General features: G+C 45.2%; 1 protein-coding gene across 4 annotated transcripts in view; it reads right to left on the bottom strand.

Annotated features, from left to right (window-relative positions):
• The window catches only part of LOC139760934 (teneurin-m-like), an 874,918-nt gene that overhangs the window by 218,738 nt on the left and 637,634 nt on the right, over positions 1 to 18,546 (bottom strand). For all 4 annotated transcript variants that reach the window (XM_071684720.1, XM_071684710.1, XM_071684711.1 and 1 more), the window contains 2 exons: positions 4,752 to 4,869; positions 827 to 1,040 (listed from right to left, as the gene is read on the bottom strand). In XM_071684720.1, the coding sequence (XP_071540821.1) occupies positions 827 to 1,040; positions 4,752 to 4,869 (332 nt within the window). The remainder of the gene's footprint in view (positions 1 to 826; positions 1,041 to 4,751; positions 4,870 to 18,546) is intronic.

The raw sequence follows: 18,546 nt of genomic DNA, 5'->3' as shown, positions 1-18,546 counted from the left end.
CTCGAATCAGCCATCAGTGCTGTATTATCAGCCCACAACTGACTCGCTTCCCAGGCTCTCTCATCCCCCATAGTCTGCATACTCGCCCCTTCCTCCAAAACTCTCACATTTACCTCCTCAGCACCTAATCCATTCATAGATTGAACAACCATGGTGACATCACACACCCCTGCCGCAAACCGGCCTCTCTTCCTACACGTACACATGCCTTAACACCTTTGAAACAAACTTCTCACTGCTTCCAGCAACTTACCTCCCACACCATATATTCTGAAGACCTTCCACAAAGCATCTCTATCAACCCTATCATATGTCTTCTCCAGATCCATAAATGCTACATACAAGTCCATCTATTTTTCTTTAAAGCAAACATCTGATCCACACATCCTCTACCACTTTTGAAACCACACTGCTCTTCCCCAATCTGATGCTCTGTACATGGATTCACCATGTCAATCAATACCCTCCCATACAACTTACCAGGAATACTCAACAAACTTATGTCTCTGTAGTTTGAACACTCACCTTTATCCCCTTTGCCTTTATATAAAGGCACTATGCATGCATTCCGCCAATCCTCGGGCACTTCACTATGATCCATACCAACCAATCAACAACAGTCACTCCCTTTTCTCAATAAATTCCTCTGCAATAGCAACCGCTCCAGCCACCTTGCCGGATTTCATCTTCCGGAAGGCTTTCACCACCTCTTCTCTCTTCACCAAACCACTCTCCATGACTCACTTCGCGTACCATCCCGACCCAAACACCGTAACTGTGCCACTCTATCATCACACACCTGAACACTCACTTGGTGGAGCCTTACCTTGCGAGCAGTCGATACCGCTGTAGCCGGGGTGACACTGGCACCTTCCCAGGATGCAGTTGCCACGGTCGTTGCATCGCTGGGGACATTCCCCTCCCCCAGGGCTCCGGCTGATGACCAGCGCCACCTTGTGGGGGTCACCGTCATCATTGTAGATGGAGAGGAACCACTCCCCTGCCTCCAGCACCTCCTCCACCGTCACCTCCACCATACTCTGCAGGGGGGGGCAGACCAAGGGAACGGTGGTCAGAGAGAGAGAGAGAGAGAGAGAGAGAGAGAGAGAGAGAGAGAGAGAGAGAGAGAGAGAGAGAGAGAGAGAGAGTACCTCAGTGTCCACGTCTGTCCATGTGTTTCCTGGTAGGGGGGGGGGGGGGGGAGGAGTGCTGGTCCTCACAAGTCAATAGTTGACATCAAACAGAGGTATGCTGCAGGTGGCCACCCCCGCTCCCCAGGAACTGACCCGAGGCCAGCCAAGACCTCCCCCAGGGAGCCGACACTGACCCCAGGCCAGCAGTGACCTCCCCCAGCACCTGCCACTGGTTGGACACAATGTAGGTGAGTCAGTGGTTGGACACAATGTAGGTGAGTCAGGGGTTGGACACAATGTACGTGAGTCAGGGGTTGGACACAATGTGGGTGAGTCAGGGGTTGGACACAATGTAGGTGAGTCAGTAGTTGGACACAATGTAGGTGAGTCAGTGGTTGGACACAATGTAGGTGAGTCAGGGGTTGGACACAATGTACGTGAGTCAGGGGTTGGACACAATGTGGGTGAGTCAGGGGTTGGACACAATGTAGGTGAGTCAGTAGTTGGACACAATGTAGGTGAGTCAGTGGTTGGACACAAAGTAGGTGAGTCAGGGGTTGGACACAATGCAGGTGAGTCAGGGGTTGGACACAATGCACGTGAGTCAGGGGTTGGACACAATGTAGGTGAGTCAGGGGTTGGACACAATGTAAGTGAGTCAGTGGTTGGGCACAATGTAGGTGAGTCAGGGGTTGGACACAATGTAGGTGAGTCACTGGTTGGACACAATGTAGTTGAGTCAGTGGTTGGACACAATGTAGGTGAGTCAGGGGTTGGACACAATGTAGTTGAGTCAGTGGTTGGACACAATGTAGTTGAGTCAGAGGTTGAACACAATGTAGGTGAGTCAGTGGTTGGACACAATGTAGTTGAGTCAGTGGTTGGACACAATGTAGTTGAGTCAGTGGTTGGACACAATGTAGGTGAGTCAGTGGTTGAACACAATGTAGTTGAGTCAGTGGTTGGACACAATGTAGTTCAGTCAGTGGTTGGACACAATGTAGTTGAGTCAGTGGTTGGACACAATGTAGGTGAGTCAGTTGTTGGACACAATGTAGTTGAGTCAGGGGTTGGAGACAATGTAGTTGAGTCAGTGGTTGGACACAATGTAGGTGAGTCAGTGGTTGGACACAATGTAGGTGAGTCAGTGGTTGGACACAATGTAGTTGAGTCAGTGGTTGGACACAATGTAGTTGAGTCAGTGGTTGGAGACAATGTAGTTGAGTCAATGGTTGGACACAATGTAGGTGAGTCAGTGGTTGGACACAATGTAGTTGAGTCAGTGGTTGGATACAATGTAGGTGAGTCAGTGGTTGGACACAATGTAGGTGAGTCAGTGGTTGGACACAATGTAGGTGAGTCAGGAGTTGGACACAATGTAGTCGAGTCAGTTGTTGGACACAATGTAGGTGAGTCAGTGGTTGGACACAATGTAGGTGAGTCAATGGTTGGACACAATGTAGGTGAGTCAGTGGTTGGACACAATGTAGTTGAGTCAGTGGTTGGATACAATGTAGGTGAGTCAGTGGTTGGACACAATGTAGGTGAGTCAGTGGTTGGACACAATGTAGGTGAGTCAGGAGTTGGACACAATGTAGTCGAGTCAGTTGTTGGACACAATGTAGGTGAGTCAGTGGTTAAAGACAATGTGTCCAGCAGCTGGACACAATTTCATTTTACTACCGCTTGACTTGAAAAAATAAAGATTTTTGTAACCTCTTCATTATGGTCTCTGTGTCACAAGTAATCCTTCAGTTAAAGAGGTAAAAAAAAGTTTCTTAAAAAAGGTAAAGTACAACTCTAATAATTAAAAACATTTGAATGTGATTAGTGATTGGCGAAATTATAATAAGAAAAGTTGTATCTATCATTACAATGTCCTTCTCTCCAGTCCCATACATACTTTTGCAAAAGAAATATACACAGGAGCGTCCGGAGCAACATCTGTGGTGTTAAAAATGTTATTTTTTGTGAAAATAAAATGTACATCGGTGAAGAGGACGCCAGTCAGCCAGGTTGAGATATATATGATAAACATTACTTACAATCTCTAGAGGCTTTTAATCGATCATAAAATTATTTCGGTCTTGATAAATAACCGTTTTTTTTATCAAAAATATATAAATGAATTATATCGGCGATCATCATGTAGCTGGGGCCCTTCCTGCCCAACCTTAGTCAACAACATTAATAATAGTCATAAAAAAAAAAACGTTGAATTAAATCGTAAAACATTATTTTCACTTATACAAACAACGGTTTTATAACGGCATAAATTTGATCATAAAAATGGTCGCTCTTTATCTATGGTCATAGTTAGATCATCATATTTACATAGATTGTACTAAAAACTTTATCCTTTATCAGAACCATTAACTTTATTACTGAACACATTATAGATAAAATAGAAATCAATATTTTCGTAAAATATATCTACTCACAAAAACTCTAAATCTACTCATAAAGCAATTGTATTCATAAAACTATTTTTTTTCTATATAAAGAACGCTCATTTGACTCACAAAAACGTAAATTTGACTCAAAAACTTTCCTCATAAAGCAATAGTATTAATATAAAAACTTCAATATCTCTCATAAAACAATTTTACTCATAAGACATTAATTTTACCGAGAGAAATATTTGTACTAATAAAACTAAAACTTTATGGAACAACGAAATTCTTTAAAAAAAAAAAACTTTCTTAATGAAATCATCGAAAATCCCCCAAATCATGGCGACCTGGCCAGCGCCCCAGGACGTGTCGTGTTACGTACCCAGGACGTTTCGTGTTGCGTCCCAGGACGTGTCGTGTTACGTACCCAGGACGTGTCGTGTTACGTACCCAGGTCGTGTCGTGTCGTGTACCCAGGACGTGTCGTGTACCCAGGACGAGTCGTGTACCCAGGTCGTGTCGTGTACCCAGGACGTGTCGTGTACCCAGGTCGTGTCGTGTCGTGTACCCAGGACGTGTCGTGTACCCAGGACGAGTCGTGTACCCAGGTCGTGTCGTGTACCCAGGACGTGTCGTGTACCCAGGTCGTGTCGTGTTACGTACCCAGGACGTGTCGTGTACCCAGGTTCTGTCGTGTTACGTACCCAGGACGTGTCGTGTACCCAGGTCGTGTCGTGTTACGTACCCAGGACATGTCGTGTACCCAGGTCGTGTCGTGTACCCAGGTCGTGTCGTGTACCCAGGACGTGTCGTGGGACGTGTCGTGTTACCCAGGATGTGTCGTGTTACGTACCCAGGACGTGTCGTGTACCCAGGACGTGTCGTGTTACGTCCCAGGACGCGTCGTGTTACCCAGGACGTGTCGTGTTACGTACCCAGAACGTGTCGTGTTACGTACCCAGGACGTGTCGTGTTACGTACCCAGGACGTGTCGTGTTACTTACCCAGGACGTGTCGTGTTACGTACCCAGGACATGTCATGTTACGTACCCAGGATGTGCCGTGTCGTACCCAGGACGTGTCGTGTACCCAGGACGTGCCGTGTTACGTACCCAGGTCGTGTCATGTACCCAGGACGTGTCGTGTACCCAGGTCGTGTCGTGTACCCAGGACGTGTCGTGTACCGAGGTCGTGTCGTGTACCCAGGTCGTGTCGTGTTACTCACCGGGGAGGAGGATGAAGCCCTCACTTCTCGTCGTGTTCCTCTCAAGATCTTCATGATGTCGTGTTGGGTGTGGGTGGGCAGGGCGCTGCGACGTGCGTACAGACCTAGAGACGTGCCCCTACAGGAGGCGAAAGAAGAAGACATTCATTAGACTTGACTAATTACTCCTAATGACTGAGTAGTTGGACTCCCTATCTAAGTTGGTCAAGAGTAATTACACTAATTAACATACCTAATGAGGAAATTAAGGTCATTTAATTCATACTAATTACAGGTAAAACAAATTTGCCCCAACTATGATAACAAGGGTCATTAACCAGGTGGTGCCATAACTAATTACATAGATGATTACGAGGCGAGGGCTGATAAAACCACTAGTGATTACAAGGATAAACCACCAGTGATTACAAGGGTAACACACCAGTGATTACAAGGATAAAACACCAGTGATTACAAGGATAAACCACCAGTGATTACAAGGATAAAACACCAGTGATTACAAGGATAAACCGCCAGTGATTACAAGGATAAACCACCAGTGATTACAAGGATAAAACACCAGTGATTACAACAATAAACCGCCAGTGTTTACAAGGATAAACCATCAGTGATTACAGGGATAAACCACCAGGGATTGCAAGGATAAACCACCAGTGATTACAAGGAAAAACACCAGTGATTACAAGGATAAACCACCAGTGATTACAATGATAAAGCACCAGTGATTACAAAGATAAAACACCAGTGACTACAACGATAAAAAAGTGATTACAGGGATAAACCATCACTGATTACAAGGATAAACCACCACTGATTACAAGGATAAAACGTGATTACAAGGATAAACCATCAGTGATTACAAGGACAAACCACCAGTGATTACAAGGATAAACCACCACTGATTACAAAGATAAACCACTAGTGATTACAAGGATAAACCATCAGTGATTACAAAGACAAAACACGTGATTACAAGGATAAACCATCAGTGATTACAAGGATAAATCACCAGTGTTTACAAGGATAAACCATGAGTGATTACAAGGATAAACCAACAGTGATTACAAGGATAAAACACCAGTGGTTACAAGGATAAACCACCACTGATTACAAGGATACCAATCAGTGATTACAACGATAAACCACCAGTGATTACAAGGATAAAACACAGTGATTACAAGGATAAACCACCACTGATTACAAGGATAAAACACATGATTATAAGGATAAACCATCAGTGATTACAAGGATAAACCATCAGTGATTACAAGGATAAAACACCAGTGATTACAAGGATAAACCACCAGTGATTACAAGGATAAAACACGTGACTATAAGGATAAACCATCAGTGATTACAAGGATAAATAACCAGTGATTACAAGGATAAACCATGAGTGATAACAAGGATAAACCAAAAGTGATTACAAGAATAAAACACCAGTGATTACAAGGATAAAACACCACTGATTACAAGGATACCAATCAGTGATTACAACGATAAACCACGTGATTACAAGGATAGAACACCAGTGATTACAAGGATAAACCACCAGTGATTACAAGGATAAAACACGTGATTACAAGGATAAACCATCAGTGATTACAAGGATAAACCATCAGTGATTACAGGGTCAGGCCTAATAAGCCACTAATTACAAGGTCAAGGCTAATTATATACTGGTCATTACAAGGTCAAGGCTAATTATATACCAGTAATTACAAGGTCAAGGCTAATTATATACCAGTCATTATAAGGTCAAGGTTAATAAGATCGCTAATTGCGAGAACAAGGCGAACAAGTTTCTAACCACCACAAGGTCATTACCAACAAACTACCATTATCTACAAGGACAAAGGTAATTAAAACCATTAATTACAAGGATAAAGCTAATGAAGCCATCTTTGACTACCAGGTAGATGTTAATGAACCTAAGGCTAATTACGAGGTAGATTTTAATGATCACAATGCTAGTCACGAGGCAGATGTTAATGAACCCAAGGCTAATTAAAAGGTAGATGTTAATGAACGCAATGCTAATTACGAGGTAGATGTTAATAATAATTAACCTCCGCTAGTTAAAAAAGCTTAACTTCTAATTAACTAATTACTCAAAGATGAACACAAAAAATCCGTGAGATGAATCAGAGTATAGCAGTATAGCACAGTATAGCACAGTATAGCAGTATGGCACGGTATAGCAGTATGGCACAGTATACCAGTAGTGTACAGTATAGCTGTATAGCAGAGTATAGCAATATGCCAGAGTATAGCAGTATGGCAAGGTATAGTAGTATGACACGGTATAGAAATATAGCAGTACGGCAGAATATAGCAGTATGGCAGAATATAGCAATATGGTAGGAAATAGAGGTATAGCAGGATATAGCAGTATGGCAGAGTAGAGCAGTATGGTACGAAATGGAGGTATAGCAGGATATAGCAGTATGGCAGAATATAGCAATATGGTAGGAAATGGAGGTATAGCAGGATATAGCAGTATGGCAGAGTAGAGCAATATGGTAGGAAATGGAGGTATAGCAGGATATAGCGGTATGGCAGAGTAGAGCAATATGGTAGGAAATGGAGGTATAGCAGGATATAGCAGTATGGCAGAATATAGTAATATGGTAGGAAATGGAGGTATAGCAGGATATAGCAGTATGGCAGAGTAGAGCAATATGGTAGGAAATGGAGGTATAGAAGGATATAGCGGTATGGCAGAGTAGAGCAATATGGTAGGAAATGGAGGTATAGCAGGATATAGCAGTATGGCAGAATATAGCAATATGGTAGGAAATGGAGGTATAGCAGGATATAGCAGTATGGCAGAATATAGCAATATGGTAGGAAATAGAGGTATAGCAGGATATAGCAGTATAGCAGAGTAGAGCAGTATGGTAGGAAATGGAGGTATAGCAGGATATAGCAGTATGGCAGAATATAGCAATATGGTAGGAAATGGAGGTATAGCAGGATATAGTAGTATGGCAGAGTAGAGCAATATGGTAGGAAATGAGGTATAGCAGGATATAGCGGTATGGCAGAGTAGAGCAATATGGTAGGAAATGGAGGTATAGCAAGATATAGCAGTATGGCAGAGTATAGCCATGATATCATACTACACCAGGATGTGTGTGTGTGTGTGTGTGTGTGTGTGTGTGTGTGTGTGTGTGTGTGTGTGTGTGTGTGTGATGCCGGATAATGGCATGATATAACCAGTATACCTAACATCTGTTCATACTGGGGCACCTACACCTGGGTCATATGCACAACAACAACAACAATAAGAACAATATCAACAACAACAACAATAACAACAATGACAACAACAACAACAACAACAATAATAATAATAATAATAATTAATAATAATAATAATAATAATAATAATAATAATAATAATAATAATCATGATCATTATTATTATTATTATTATTATTATTATTATTATTATTATTATTATTTATCCCTGGGGATAGGGGAGAAAGAATACTTCCCACGTATTCCCTGCGTGTCGTAGAAGGCGACTAAAAGGGGAGGGAGCGGGGGGCTGGAAATCCTCCCCTCTCAATCTTTTTTAATTTTCCAAAAGAAGGAACAGAGAAGGGGGCCAGGTGAGGATATTCCCTCAGTGGCCCAGTTCTCTGTTCTTAACGCTACCTCGCTAACGCGGGAAATGGCGAATAGTTTGAAAAAAAAATTATTATTATTATTATTATTATTATTATTATTATTATTATTATTATCATTATTATAATTATCATTATTATTATTACTATCATCATTATCATTATCATTATTGTCATTATTATAATTTTATCATTATCATTATTATTATTATTATTATTATTATTATTATTATTATTATTACTATTATCATCATTATTATCATTATCATTATAACTATTCAGATTATATGCAAATGATGAGAGGAGTAATGTAGTGAGGCATCAGTGATGCTGGTCACGAACGGTCGTTTGACGTCTCGCTCGTTAGCGAGATAATTGGCTCAAGTTATCACAAACATGGAAGACTGTTTACTGTCAAGTGACGCAGACGTTAGTTGTATGGTGGATGGATGAACGGACGGACGGATAGACGGACGTATGGACGGACGGACAGACTGTCGGACGGACGGACGGACGGACAATGGACGGACTGTCGGACGGTCGGACGAATGGACGGACGTATGGACGGACAGACGGATGGACGGACGTTTGGACGGACGGACGGACTGTCGGACGGACGGACGGACTATCGGTCGGACGGACGTATGGACCAACGGATGGACGTATGGACGGACGGACGGACTGTCGGACGAATGGACGGACGTATGGACGGACGGACGTATGGACAGACGGATGGATGGACGGAAAGACGAACGTTTGGACGGACGGACGGACTGTCGGACGGACGGACGTATGGACCGAGGGATGGCGTATGGACGGACGGATGGACGGACGGACGTACAGACGGACATATGGACAGACGGACGGACGGATGGACGCACAGACGCTACCCGCCATGACAACTCGTTCAAGACGTACGTCACCCCAGCTGACGTCATACCTGCCAGCCTCACACTATGTACCCGAGATAACCAGACGATAACACGAGGACGAGATAACCAGACGATAACACGAGGACGAGATAACCAGACGATACCACGAGGACGAGATAACCTGACGATAACACGAGGACGAGATAACCTGACGATAACACCAGGACGAGATAACCTGACGATAACATGAAGACGAGATAACCTGACGATAACACTAGGACGAGATAACCTGACGATAACACGAGGACGAGATAACCTGACGATAACACAAGAGATAACCAGACGATAACACGAGGACGAGATAACCTGAAGATAACACGAGGACGAGACAACCTGATGATAACACGAGGACGAGATAACCAGACGATAACACAAGGAAGAGATAACCTGAAGATAACACGAGGACGAGATAACCTGACGATAACACAAGGACGAGATAACCAGACGATAACACGAGGACGAGATAACCTGATGATAACACAAGGACGAGATAACCAGACGATAACACGAGGACGAGATAACCAGACGATAACACGAGGACGAGATAACCTGATGATAACACGAGGACGAGATAACCTGATGATAACACGAGGACGAGATAACCTGATGATAACACGAGGACGAGATAACACACACCAACCTAGGCTGGAAGGTTTCGGGTTGAATATATTATTTGTTGACAATAATATGAGAATATTTCTTTTTCCTTTTCTTCAATTTCTTTTCCTTTTCAAAAAATCTTTTTACGCGGAAATCCACAGCAAATATATCCCGGAGACCCTGGGATGTCCACCCACCCCTGGGTTTCCCAGGTCCCACGTAGGGAGTCAGTGGTGCAGTGGCTGGTTGGGTCAGTGGCACAGCAAGACATAGCCACTGAACCAGCAAGTACCTTTCTCTCTCCCACACAACTGAGGTCATGAGAAGACCAATTCTTAACGGCCCACCTGACCCCATGCCCCACTTGACCTCATGGCCCACCTGACCCCATGGCCCACCTGACCCCATGGCCCACCTGACCCCATGGCTCACTTGACCCCATGGCCCACTTGACCCCATGGCCCACCTGACCCCATGGCCCACTTGACCCCATGGCCCACTTGACCTCATGGCCCACTTGACCTCAAGGCCCACCTGACCACATGGCCCACTTGACCTCATGGCCCATTGGACCCCATGGCTCACTTGACCTCATGGCCTACCTGACCTCATGGCCCACCTGCCCCATGGCTCACTTGGCCCCATGGCCCACCTGACCCCATGGCCCACTTGACCCCATAGCCAACCTAACCCTATGGTCCACCTGACCCCATGACCCACCTGACCCCATGGCCCACCTGACCCCGTGGCCCACTTGGCCTCATGGCCCACCTGACCACATGACCCACCTCACCCCATGACCTACCTAACCCCATAACCCACCTGGCCCCATGGCCCATGGCCCACCTGACCACATGACCCACCTGACCCCATAACCCACATGAGTGTGTGTGGTGCTTGACCTCTCTGGTCATGAGGGTGGTCATCAGTGACCACTAGTAATTACCATGACGTAATTACCATGACGTAATTAGTGTGTCATTAAATCCCGGGTCTCTCTCTGGGGGTCACGGGGGTATGACTACCTCAAGTGTTGGGTCAGGATCATTATCTCTGGGGATGAACCCCTGACCTGAGAGGTCAATACTGATGACTTCAGGTCAATATGAAGGTATTGTCCTCACCTAAACAGTTCCTGGCATCACCCCTCCTGTCCCCAGGTTCTGGGGGTCAACACGTGGTCCCCAGGTTCTGGGGGTCAACATATGGTCCTCAAGTTCTGGGGGTCATTACGTGGTCCCCAGGTTCTGGGGGTCAACACGTGGTCCTCAGTTCTGGGGGTCAACATATGGTCCTCAAGTTCTGGGGGTCATTACGTGGTCCCCAGGATCTGGGGGTCAACATTAAACTTTTGGATCCATTACACTCAAATATTAGTTCAGGGAGGAACTAAGGGTCAGATGTTGAACTAAGGGTCAGATGTTGAACTAAGGGTCAGATGTTGAACTAAAGGTCAGATGTTGAACTAAGGGTCAGATGATGAACTAAGGGTCAGATGTTGAACTAAGGGTCAGATGTTGAACTAAGGGTCAGATGTTGAACTAAAGGTCAGATGTTGAACTAAAGGTCAGATGTTGAACTAAGGGTCAGATGTTGAACTAAAGGTCAGATGTTGAACTAAAGGTCAGATGTTGAACTAAGGGTCAGATGATGAACTAAGGGTCAGATGTTGAACTAAGGGTCAGATGTTGAACTAAGGGTCAGATGATGAACTAAGGGTCAGATGTTGAACTAAGGGTCAGATGATGAACTAAGGGTCAGATGTTGAACTAAGGGTCAGATGATGAACTAAGGGTCAGATGATGAACTAAAGGTCAGATGTTGAACCAAGGGTCAGACGTTGAACTAAGGGTCAGATGTTGAACTAAAGGTCAGATGTTGAACTAAGGGTCAGATGATGAACTAAGGGTCAGATGTTGAACTAAGGGTCAGATGATGAACTAAGGGTCAGATGTTGAACTAAAGGTCAGATGAACTAAGGGTCAGATGTTGAACTAAGGGTCAGATGATGAACTAAGGGTCAGATGATGAACTAAGGGTCAGATGTTGAACTAAAGGTCAGATGAACTAAGGGTCAGATGATGAACTAAGGGTCAGATGTTGAACTAAAGGTCAGATGTTGAACTAAGGGTCAGATGATGAACTAAGGGTCAGATGTTGAACTAAGGGTCAGATGTTGAACTAAGGGTCAGATGTTGAACTAAAGGTGAGATGTTGAACTAAGGGTCAGATGATGAACTAAGGGTCAGATGTTGAACTAAGGGTCAGATGATGAACTAACTAAAGGTCAGATGATGAAATAATTAAGGGTCAGATGTTAAACTAAGGGTCAGAGATGAACTAAGGATCAGATGTTGAACTAAGAGTCAGATGTTGAACTCAGGGATAACATTCTGAGCTAACGGTTCACCAGCGGGGATGTTCAATTGAACGACATATATAGGAAGGCCCCTGGCTGGCTGGCTGGGGGGAGGAGGAGCGAGGTCGCGTTCACACATGTTAGTGGACGCATGTAGCTGGCAGACTGGCCCAGGATAAACATACATGCATGAACACACCTAGAGAGAGAGAGAGAGAGAGAGAGAGAGAGAGAGAGAGAGAGAGAGAGAGAGAGAGAGAGAGAGAAAGAGAGAGAGAGGGGGGGGGGTAATAACTCGTTCCCCCTCCTTCCGCGGACTTGGAACCTGTTAATTAACAATGTTAAAAACAACCTTCTGTCTGTTAACACCAGAGCTGTGCACTTTCGCACCCCTGATATGGGGTTGTGGGTAGGGTTGTGGGTGGGGTTGTGGGTAGGGTTGTGGGTAGGGTTGTGGGTGGGGTTGTGGGTAGGGTTGTGGGTGAGGTTGTGGGTGGGGTTGTGGGTGGGGTTGTGGGTAGGGTTGTGGGTGGGGTTGTGGGTGGGGTTGTGGGTAGGGTTGTGGGTGGGGTTGTGGGTGGGGTTGTGGGTAGGGTTGTGGGTGGGGTTGTGGGTGGGGTTGTGGGTAGGGTTGTGGGTGGGGTTGTGGGTGGGGTTGTGGGTAGGGTTGTGGGTGGGGTTGTGGGTGGGGTTGTGGGTAGGGTTGTGGGTGGGGTTGTGGGTGGGGTTGTGGGTGGGGTTGTGGGTAGGGTTGTGGGTGGGGTTGTGGGTGGGGTTGTGGGTAGGGTTGTGGGTAGGGTTGTGGGTGGGGTTGTGGGAGGGGTTGTGGGTAGGGTTGTGGGTGGGGGTTGTGGGTACGGTTGTGGGTGGGGTTGTGGGTAGGGTTGTGGGTGGTGTTGTGGGTGGGGTTGTGGGGGGGGGTTGTGGGTGGGGGTTGTGGGTGGGGTTGTGGGTGGGGTTGTGGGTAGGGTTGTGGGTAGGGTTGTGGGTGGGGTTGTGGGTGGGGTTGTTGTTGTGTGTGTGTGTGGGGGGAGGGGAGGAAGAGGAGTCACGTGACCCCCCCCCCTTCTCGGACGAGCGTTTATACATAACGAGGTCATTGGCCGTGAATGACGCCCCCCCCGGGGGGGGGGATTCTTCATGACCAAGTGGGTTGACTGACATGCAGTTGGCGTCAACCACCATCCCACAATGTTAATTCCCAGGGTCATTAAACCCTTGCATGACCGTCAGCCATTACATAGAGCCTTCCTCATGACGCCCTGCTCAGGGATTTATCTGCCCCAAGCCGGATTTCCTCCCAAGGGCCCAGCTGGAAGAGTCGGATTACTTCGGCTTGTGTGGGATTTATCCGAACGGTTGAGGTGGAAGGGCCGGATTACCTCGGCTTGTGGGGGATTTATCCGAACGGCTGGGCTGGAAGAGCCGGATTACATTGGTATGTGTGGGATTTATCCGAACGGCTGGGCTGGAAGAGCCGGATTACACTGGTATGTGTGGGATTTATCCGAACGGCTGGGCTGGAAGGGTGGGATTACGTTCGGCTGTACAGGATTACTCCCAACAGCTGAGATGCTCAGACCGAATCAGTGGGCCCAATCAATAATCCTGAGGGGATTAGCAGGTCAGTCAATAAGCCGAATCACCAGTGGAGGCCGTATCAGTGGGCCGAATCACCAGTGGAGGCCGTGCCAGTGGGCCGAATCACCAGTGGAGGCCGTGCCAGTGGGCCGAATCACCAGTGGAGGCCGTGCCAGTGGGCCGAATCACCAGTGGAGGCTGTATCAGTGAGCCGAATCACCAGTGGAGGCTGTATCAGTGGGCCGAATCACCAGTGGAGGTCGTATCAGTGGGCCGAATCAGCAGTGGAGGCCGTATCAGTGGGCCGAATCACCAGTGGAGGCTGTATCAGTGGGCGAATCACCAGTGGAGGCCGTGCCAGTGGTCCGAATCAGCAGTGAAGGCCGTATCAGTGGGCCGAATCAGCAGTGGAGGCCGTATCAGTGGGCCGAATCACCAGTGAAGGCCGTATCAGTGGTTCGAATCACCAGTGGAGGCCGAATCAGCAGTGGAGGCCGTACCAGTGGGCCGAATCAGCAGTGGAGGCCGTATCAGTGGGCCGAATCAGCAGTGGAGGCCGTATCAGTGGGCCGAATCACCAGTGAAGGCCGTATCAGTGGTCCGAATCACCAGTGGAGGCCGAATCACCAGTGGAGGCCGTAACAGTGGGCCGAATCAGCAGTGGAGGCCGTATCAGTGGGCCGAATCACCAGTGGAGGCCGTATCAGTGGGCCGAATCACCAGTGGAGGTCGTATCAGTGAATCAGGTCTTGTGTATATTTCATACATTAATAAATCCACTACATCTACAACACTATGTTATACATCATACATCTAATATACATTACTAGACTAGGTCATGTACGCTATATCTAGTGCACTATCTTGTTTACTGCATCTAGAAAACTTGATCTAGAACCTCGTATCTAGTGCACTAACTACAACGGGCACTCTAGAAGACCACATCTGATTACTGCTAGAGACACACTAGCGTAATGTATTTACTATACTACATCTGGCATACTGTATGGCGTATTGTAGTACCTATTGTATTATTCATACATTTACAACACTCCTGCTCTTTATCAATTCTCATCAATGAGTTTTTATGGGGGCTAAATAAACCAATTTAACGAGAATAAACCATAACAAAATAAACCAAATAAATCACACAACAGGTTGTATATACATCATCGCCAATATCTTATTTTTTTTCATTTTCTATGGATAATATTTTTACCAATATATATATATACATATATATATATATATATATATATATATATATATATATATATATATATATATATATATATTTTTTTTTTTTTTTTTTTTTATACTTTGTCGCTGTCTCCCGCGTTTGTGAGGTAGCGCAAGGAAACAGACGAAAGAAATGGCCCAACCCCCCCCCCCATACACATGTACATACACACGTCCACACACGCAAATATACATACCTACACAGCTTTCCATGGTTTACCCCGGACGCTTCACATGCCTTGATTCAATCCACTGACAGCACGTCAACCCCTGTATACCACATCACTCCAATTCGCTCTATTTCTTGCCCTCCTTTCACCCTCCTGCATGTTCAGGCCCCGATCACACAAAATCCTTTTCACTCCATCTTTCCACCTCCAATTTGGTCTCCCTCTTCTCCTCGTTCCCTCCACCTCCGACACATATATCCTGTTGGTCAATCTTTCCTCACTCATTCTCTCCATGTGCCCAAACCATTTCAAAACACCCTCTTCTGCTCTCTCAACCACGCTCTTTTTATTTCCACACATCTCTCTTACCCTTACGTTACTTACTCGATCAAACCACCTCACACCACACATTGTCCTCAAACATCTCATTTCCAGCACATCCATCCTCCTGCGCACAACTCTATCCATAGCCCACGCCTCGCAACCATACAACATTGTTGGAACCACTATTCCTTCAAACATACCCATTTTTGCTTTCCGGGATAATGTTCTCGACTTCCACACATTTTTCAAGGCTCCCAAAATTTTCGCCCCCTCCCCCACCCTATGATCCACTTCCGCTTCCATGGTTCCATCCGCTGACAGATCCACTCCCAGATATCTAAAACACTTCACTTCCTCCAGTTTTTCTCCATTCAAACTCACCTCCCAATTGACTTGACTCTCAACCCTACTGTACCTAATAACCTTGCTCTTATTCGAGGTGGTGTGCGAGGTAAGAGGGTTAGGGAGAATGATTTGGTAAACAGAGAAGAGGTAGTAAAAGCTTTACGGAAGATGAAAGCCGGCAAGGCAGCGGGTTTGGATGGTATTGCAGTGGAATTTATTAACAAAGGGGGGTGATTGTGTTGTTGACTGGTAGGTGAGGATGTTCAGTGTATGTATGGCTCACGGTGAGGTGCCTGAGGATTGGCGGAATGCTTGCATAGTGCCATTGTACAAAGGCAAAGGGGATAAGAGTGAGTGCTCAAATTACAGAGGTATAAGTTTATTGAGTATTCCTGGTAAATCATATGGGAGAGTATTAATTGAGAGGGTGAAGGCATGTACAGGGCATCAGATTGGGGAAGAGCAGTGCGGTTTCAGAAGTGGTAGAGGATGTGTGGATCAGGTGTTTGCTTTGAAGAATGTATGCGAGAAATACTTAGAAAAGCAAATGGATTTGTATATAGCATTTATGGATCTGGAGAAGGCATATGATAGAGTTGATAGAGATGCTCTGTGGAAGGCACTAAGAATATATGGTGTGGGAGGCAAGTTGTTAGAAGCAGTGAAAAGTTTTTATCGAGGATGTAAGGCATGTGTACGTGTAGGAAGAGAGGAAAGTGATTGGTTCTCAGTGAATGTAGGTTTGGGGCAGGGGTGCGTGATGTCTCTATGGCTGCATTATTTGTTTATGGATGGGGTTGTTAGGGAGGTAAATGCAAGAGTTTTGGAGAGAGGAGCAAATATGCAGTCTGTTGTCGATGAGAGGGCTTGAGAGGTGAGTCAGTTGTTGTTCGCTGATGATACAGCGCTGGTGAGTGATTCGGGTGAGAAACTGTAGAAGCTGGTGACAAAGTTTGGTAAAGTGTGTGAAAGAAGAAAGCTGAGAATAAATGTGAATTAGAGCAAGGTTATTAGGCACAGTAGGGTTGAGGGACAAGTCAATTGGGAGGTAAGTTTGAATGGAGAAAAACTGGAGGAAGTGAAGTGTTTTCGATATCTGGGAGTGGATTTGGCAGCGGATGGAACCATGGAAGCGGAAGTGAGTCACATGGCGGGGGAGGGGGCGAAGGTTCTGGAAGCGTTGAAAAATGTGTGGAAGGATAAAACATTATCTCGGAGCAAAAATGGGTGTTTGTTTCAAGGAATAGTGGTTCCAACAATGTTGTATGGTTGCGAGGCGTGGGCTATGGATAGAGTTGTGCGCAGGAGGGTGGATGTGCTGGAAATGAGATGTTTGAGGACAATATGTGGTGTGAGGTGGTTTGATCGAGTAAGTAATGTAAGGGTAAGAGAGATGTGTGGCAATAAAAAGAGTGTGGTTGAGAGAGCAGAAGAGGGTGTTTTGAAATGGTTTGGGCACATGGAGAGAATGAGTGAGGAAAGATTGACCAAGAGGATATATGCGCCAGAGGTGGAGGGAACGGGGAGAAGTGGAGCATGTGTGGCCAACTTGGTCTGTGCGGAGTTGTGTTTATTTGGCCAAGTTGGTGCATGTATTGCCGAGCTTTTACGAGGGAGTAACTTGGAGTAGAAATACCACACCTAAGTTGGCTCAGACGATGTATATCACGGGAGAGTTGGGTGAACACACACACACACACACACACACACACACACACACACACACACGCACACACACGCACACATATATATTCACAAAACTACTATTTCACGCATAGACATCTTCTGCACTAACACTAGATCGTTAGTTATGATGGAAATCCACTATACTACATATATCGCTAGTGCTATACTACATATATCACTAGTGCTATACTACATATATCACTAGTGCTATACTACATATATCACTAGTGCTATACTACATATATCACTAGTGCTATACTACATATATCACTAGTGCTATACTACATATATCACTAGTGCTATACTATATATATCACTAGTGCTATACTACATATATCACTAGTGCTATACTACATATATCACTAGTGCTATACTACATATATCACTAGTGCTATACTACATATATCACTAGTGCTATACTACATATATCACTAGTGCTATACTACATATATCACTAGTGCTATACTACATATATCACTAGTGCTATACTACATATAACACTAGAGCTTCTCGATGATTACCAGGGCACTGGACATCCCTGAATATCTTGATCAATCACATGTTTACCAAATGGCGTCCTAGCTACGTCTCTTCGTTGTATATCAACTGACTGTTATGTTTCTCTCTTGTGTCTCACCTAATGATGTGATTATTACACGAAAGTGCACTTGGGAACTTTTCGTGTTTCCTTTTCCCCGTGGACTCATAGGAATATATATATATATATATGTATATATATATATATATATATATATATATATATATATATATATATATATATATATATATATATATATATATGAGTTTGGACGTGGGAGGAGCAGCAAAAAGGTTCAGACATTCACAACTTTGTCCATACACATAATATATATTCATGCCCCCCGTCCCCCCCCCCCCCCACACACACATGCATTTCAGAGAAGAAAA

The sequence above is a fragment of the Panulirus ornatus genome, chromosome 38 (genome assembly GCF_036320965.1).
Source record: "Panulirus ornatus isolate Po-2019 chromosome 38, ASM3632096v1, whole genome shotgun sequence".
Classification (NCBI taxonomy): domain Eukaryota; kingdom Metazoa; phylum Arthropoda; class Malacostraca; order Decapoda; family Palinuridae; genus Panulirus; species Panulirus ornatus.
Note: the sequence above shows the minus strand (reverse complement) of the source record. Positions and strands in the feature narration are given on the sequence as shown.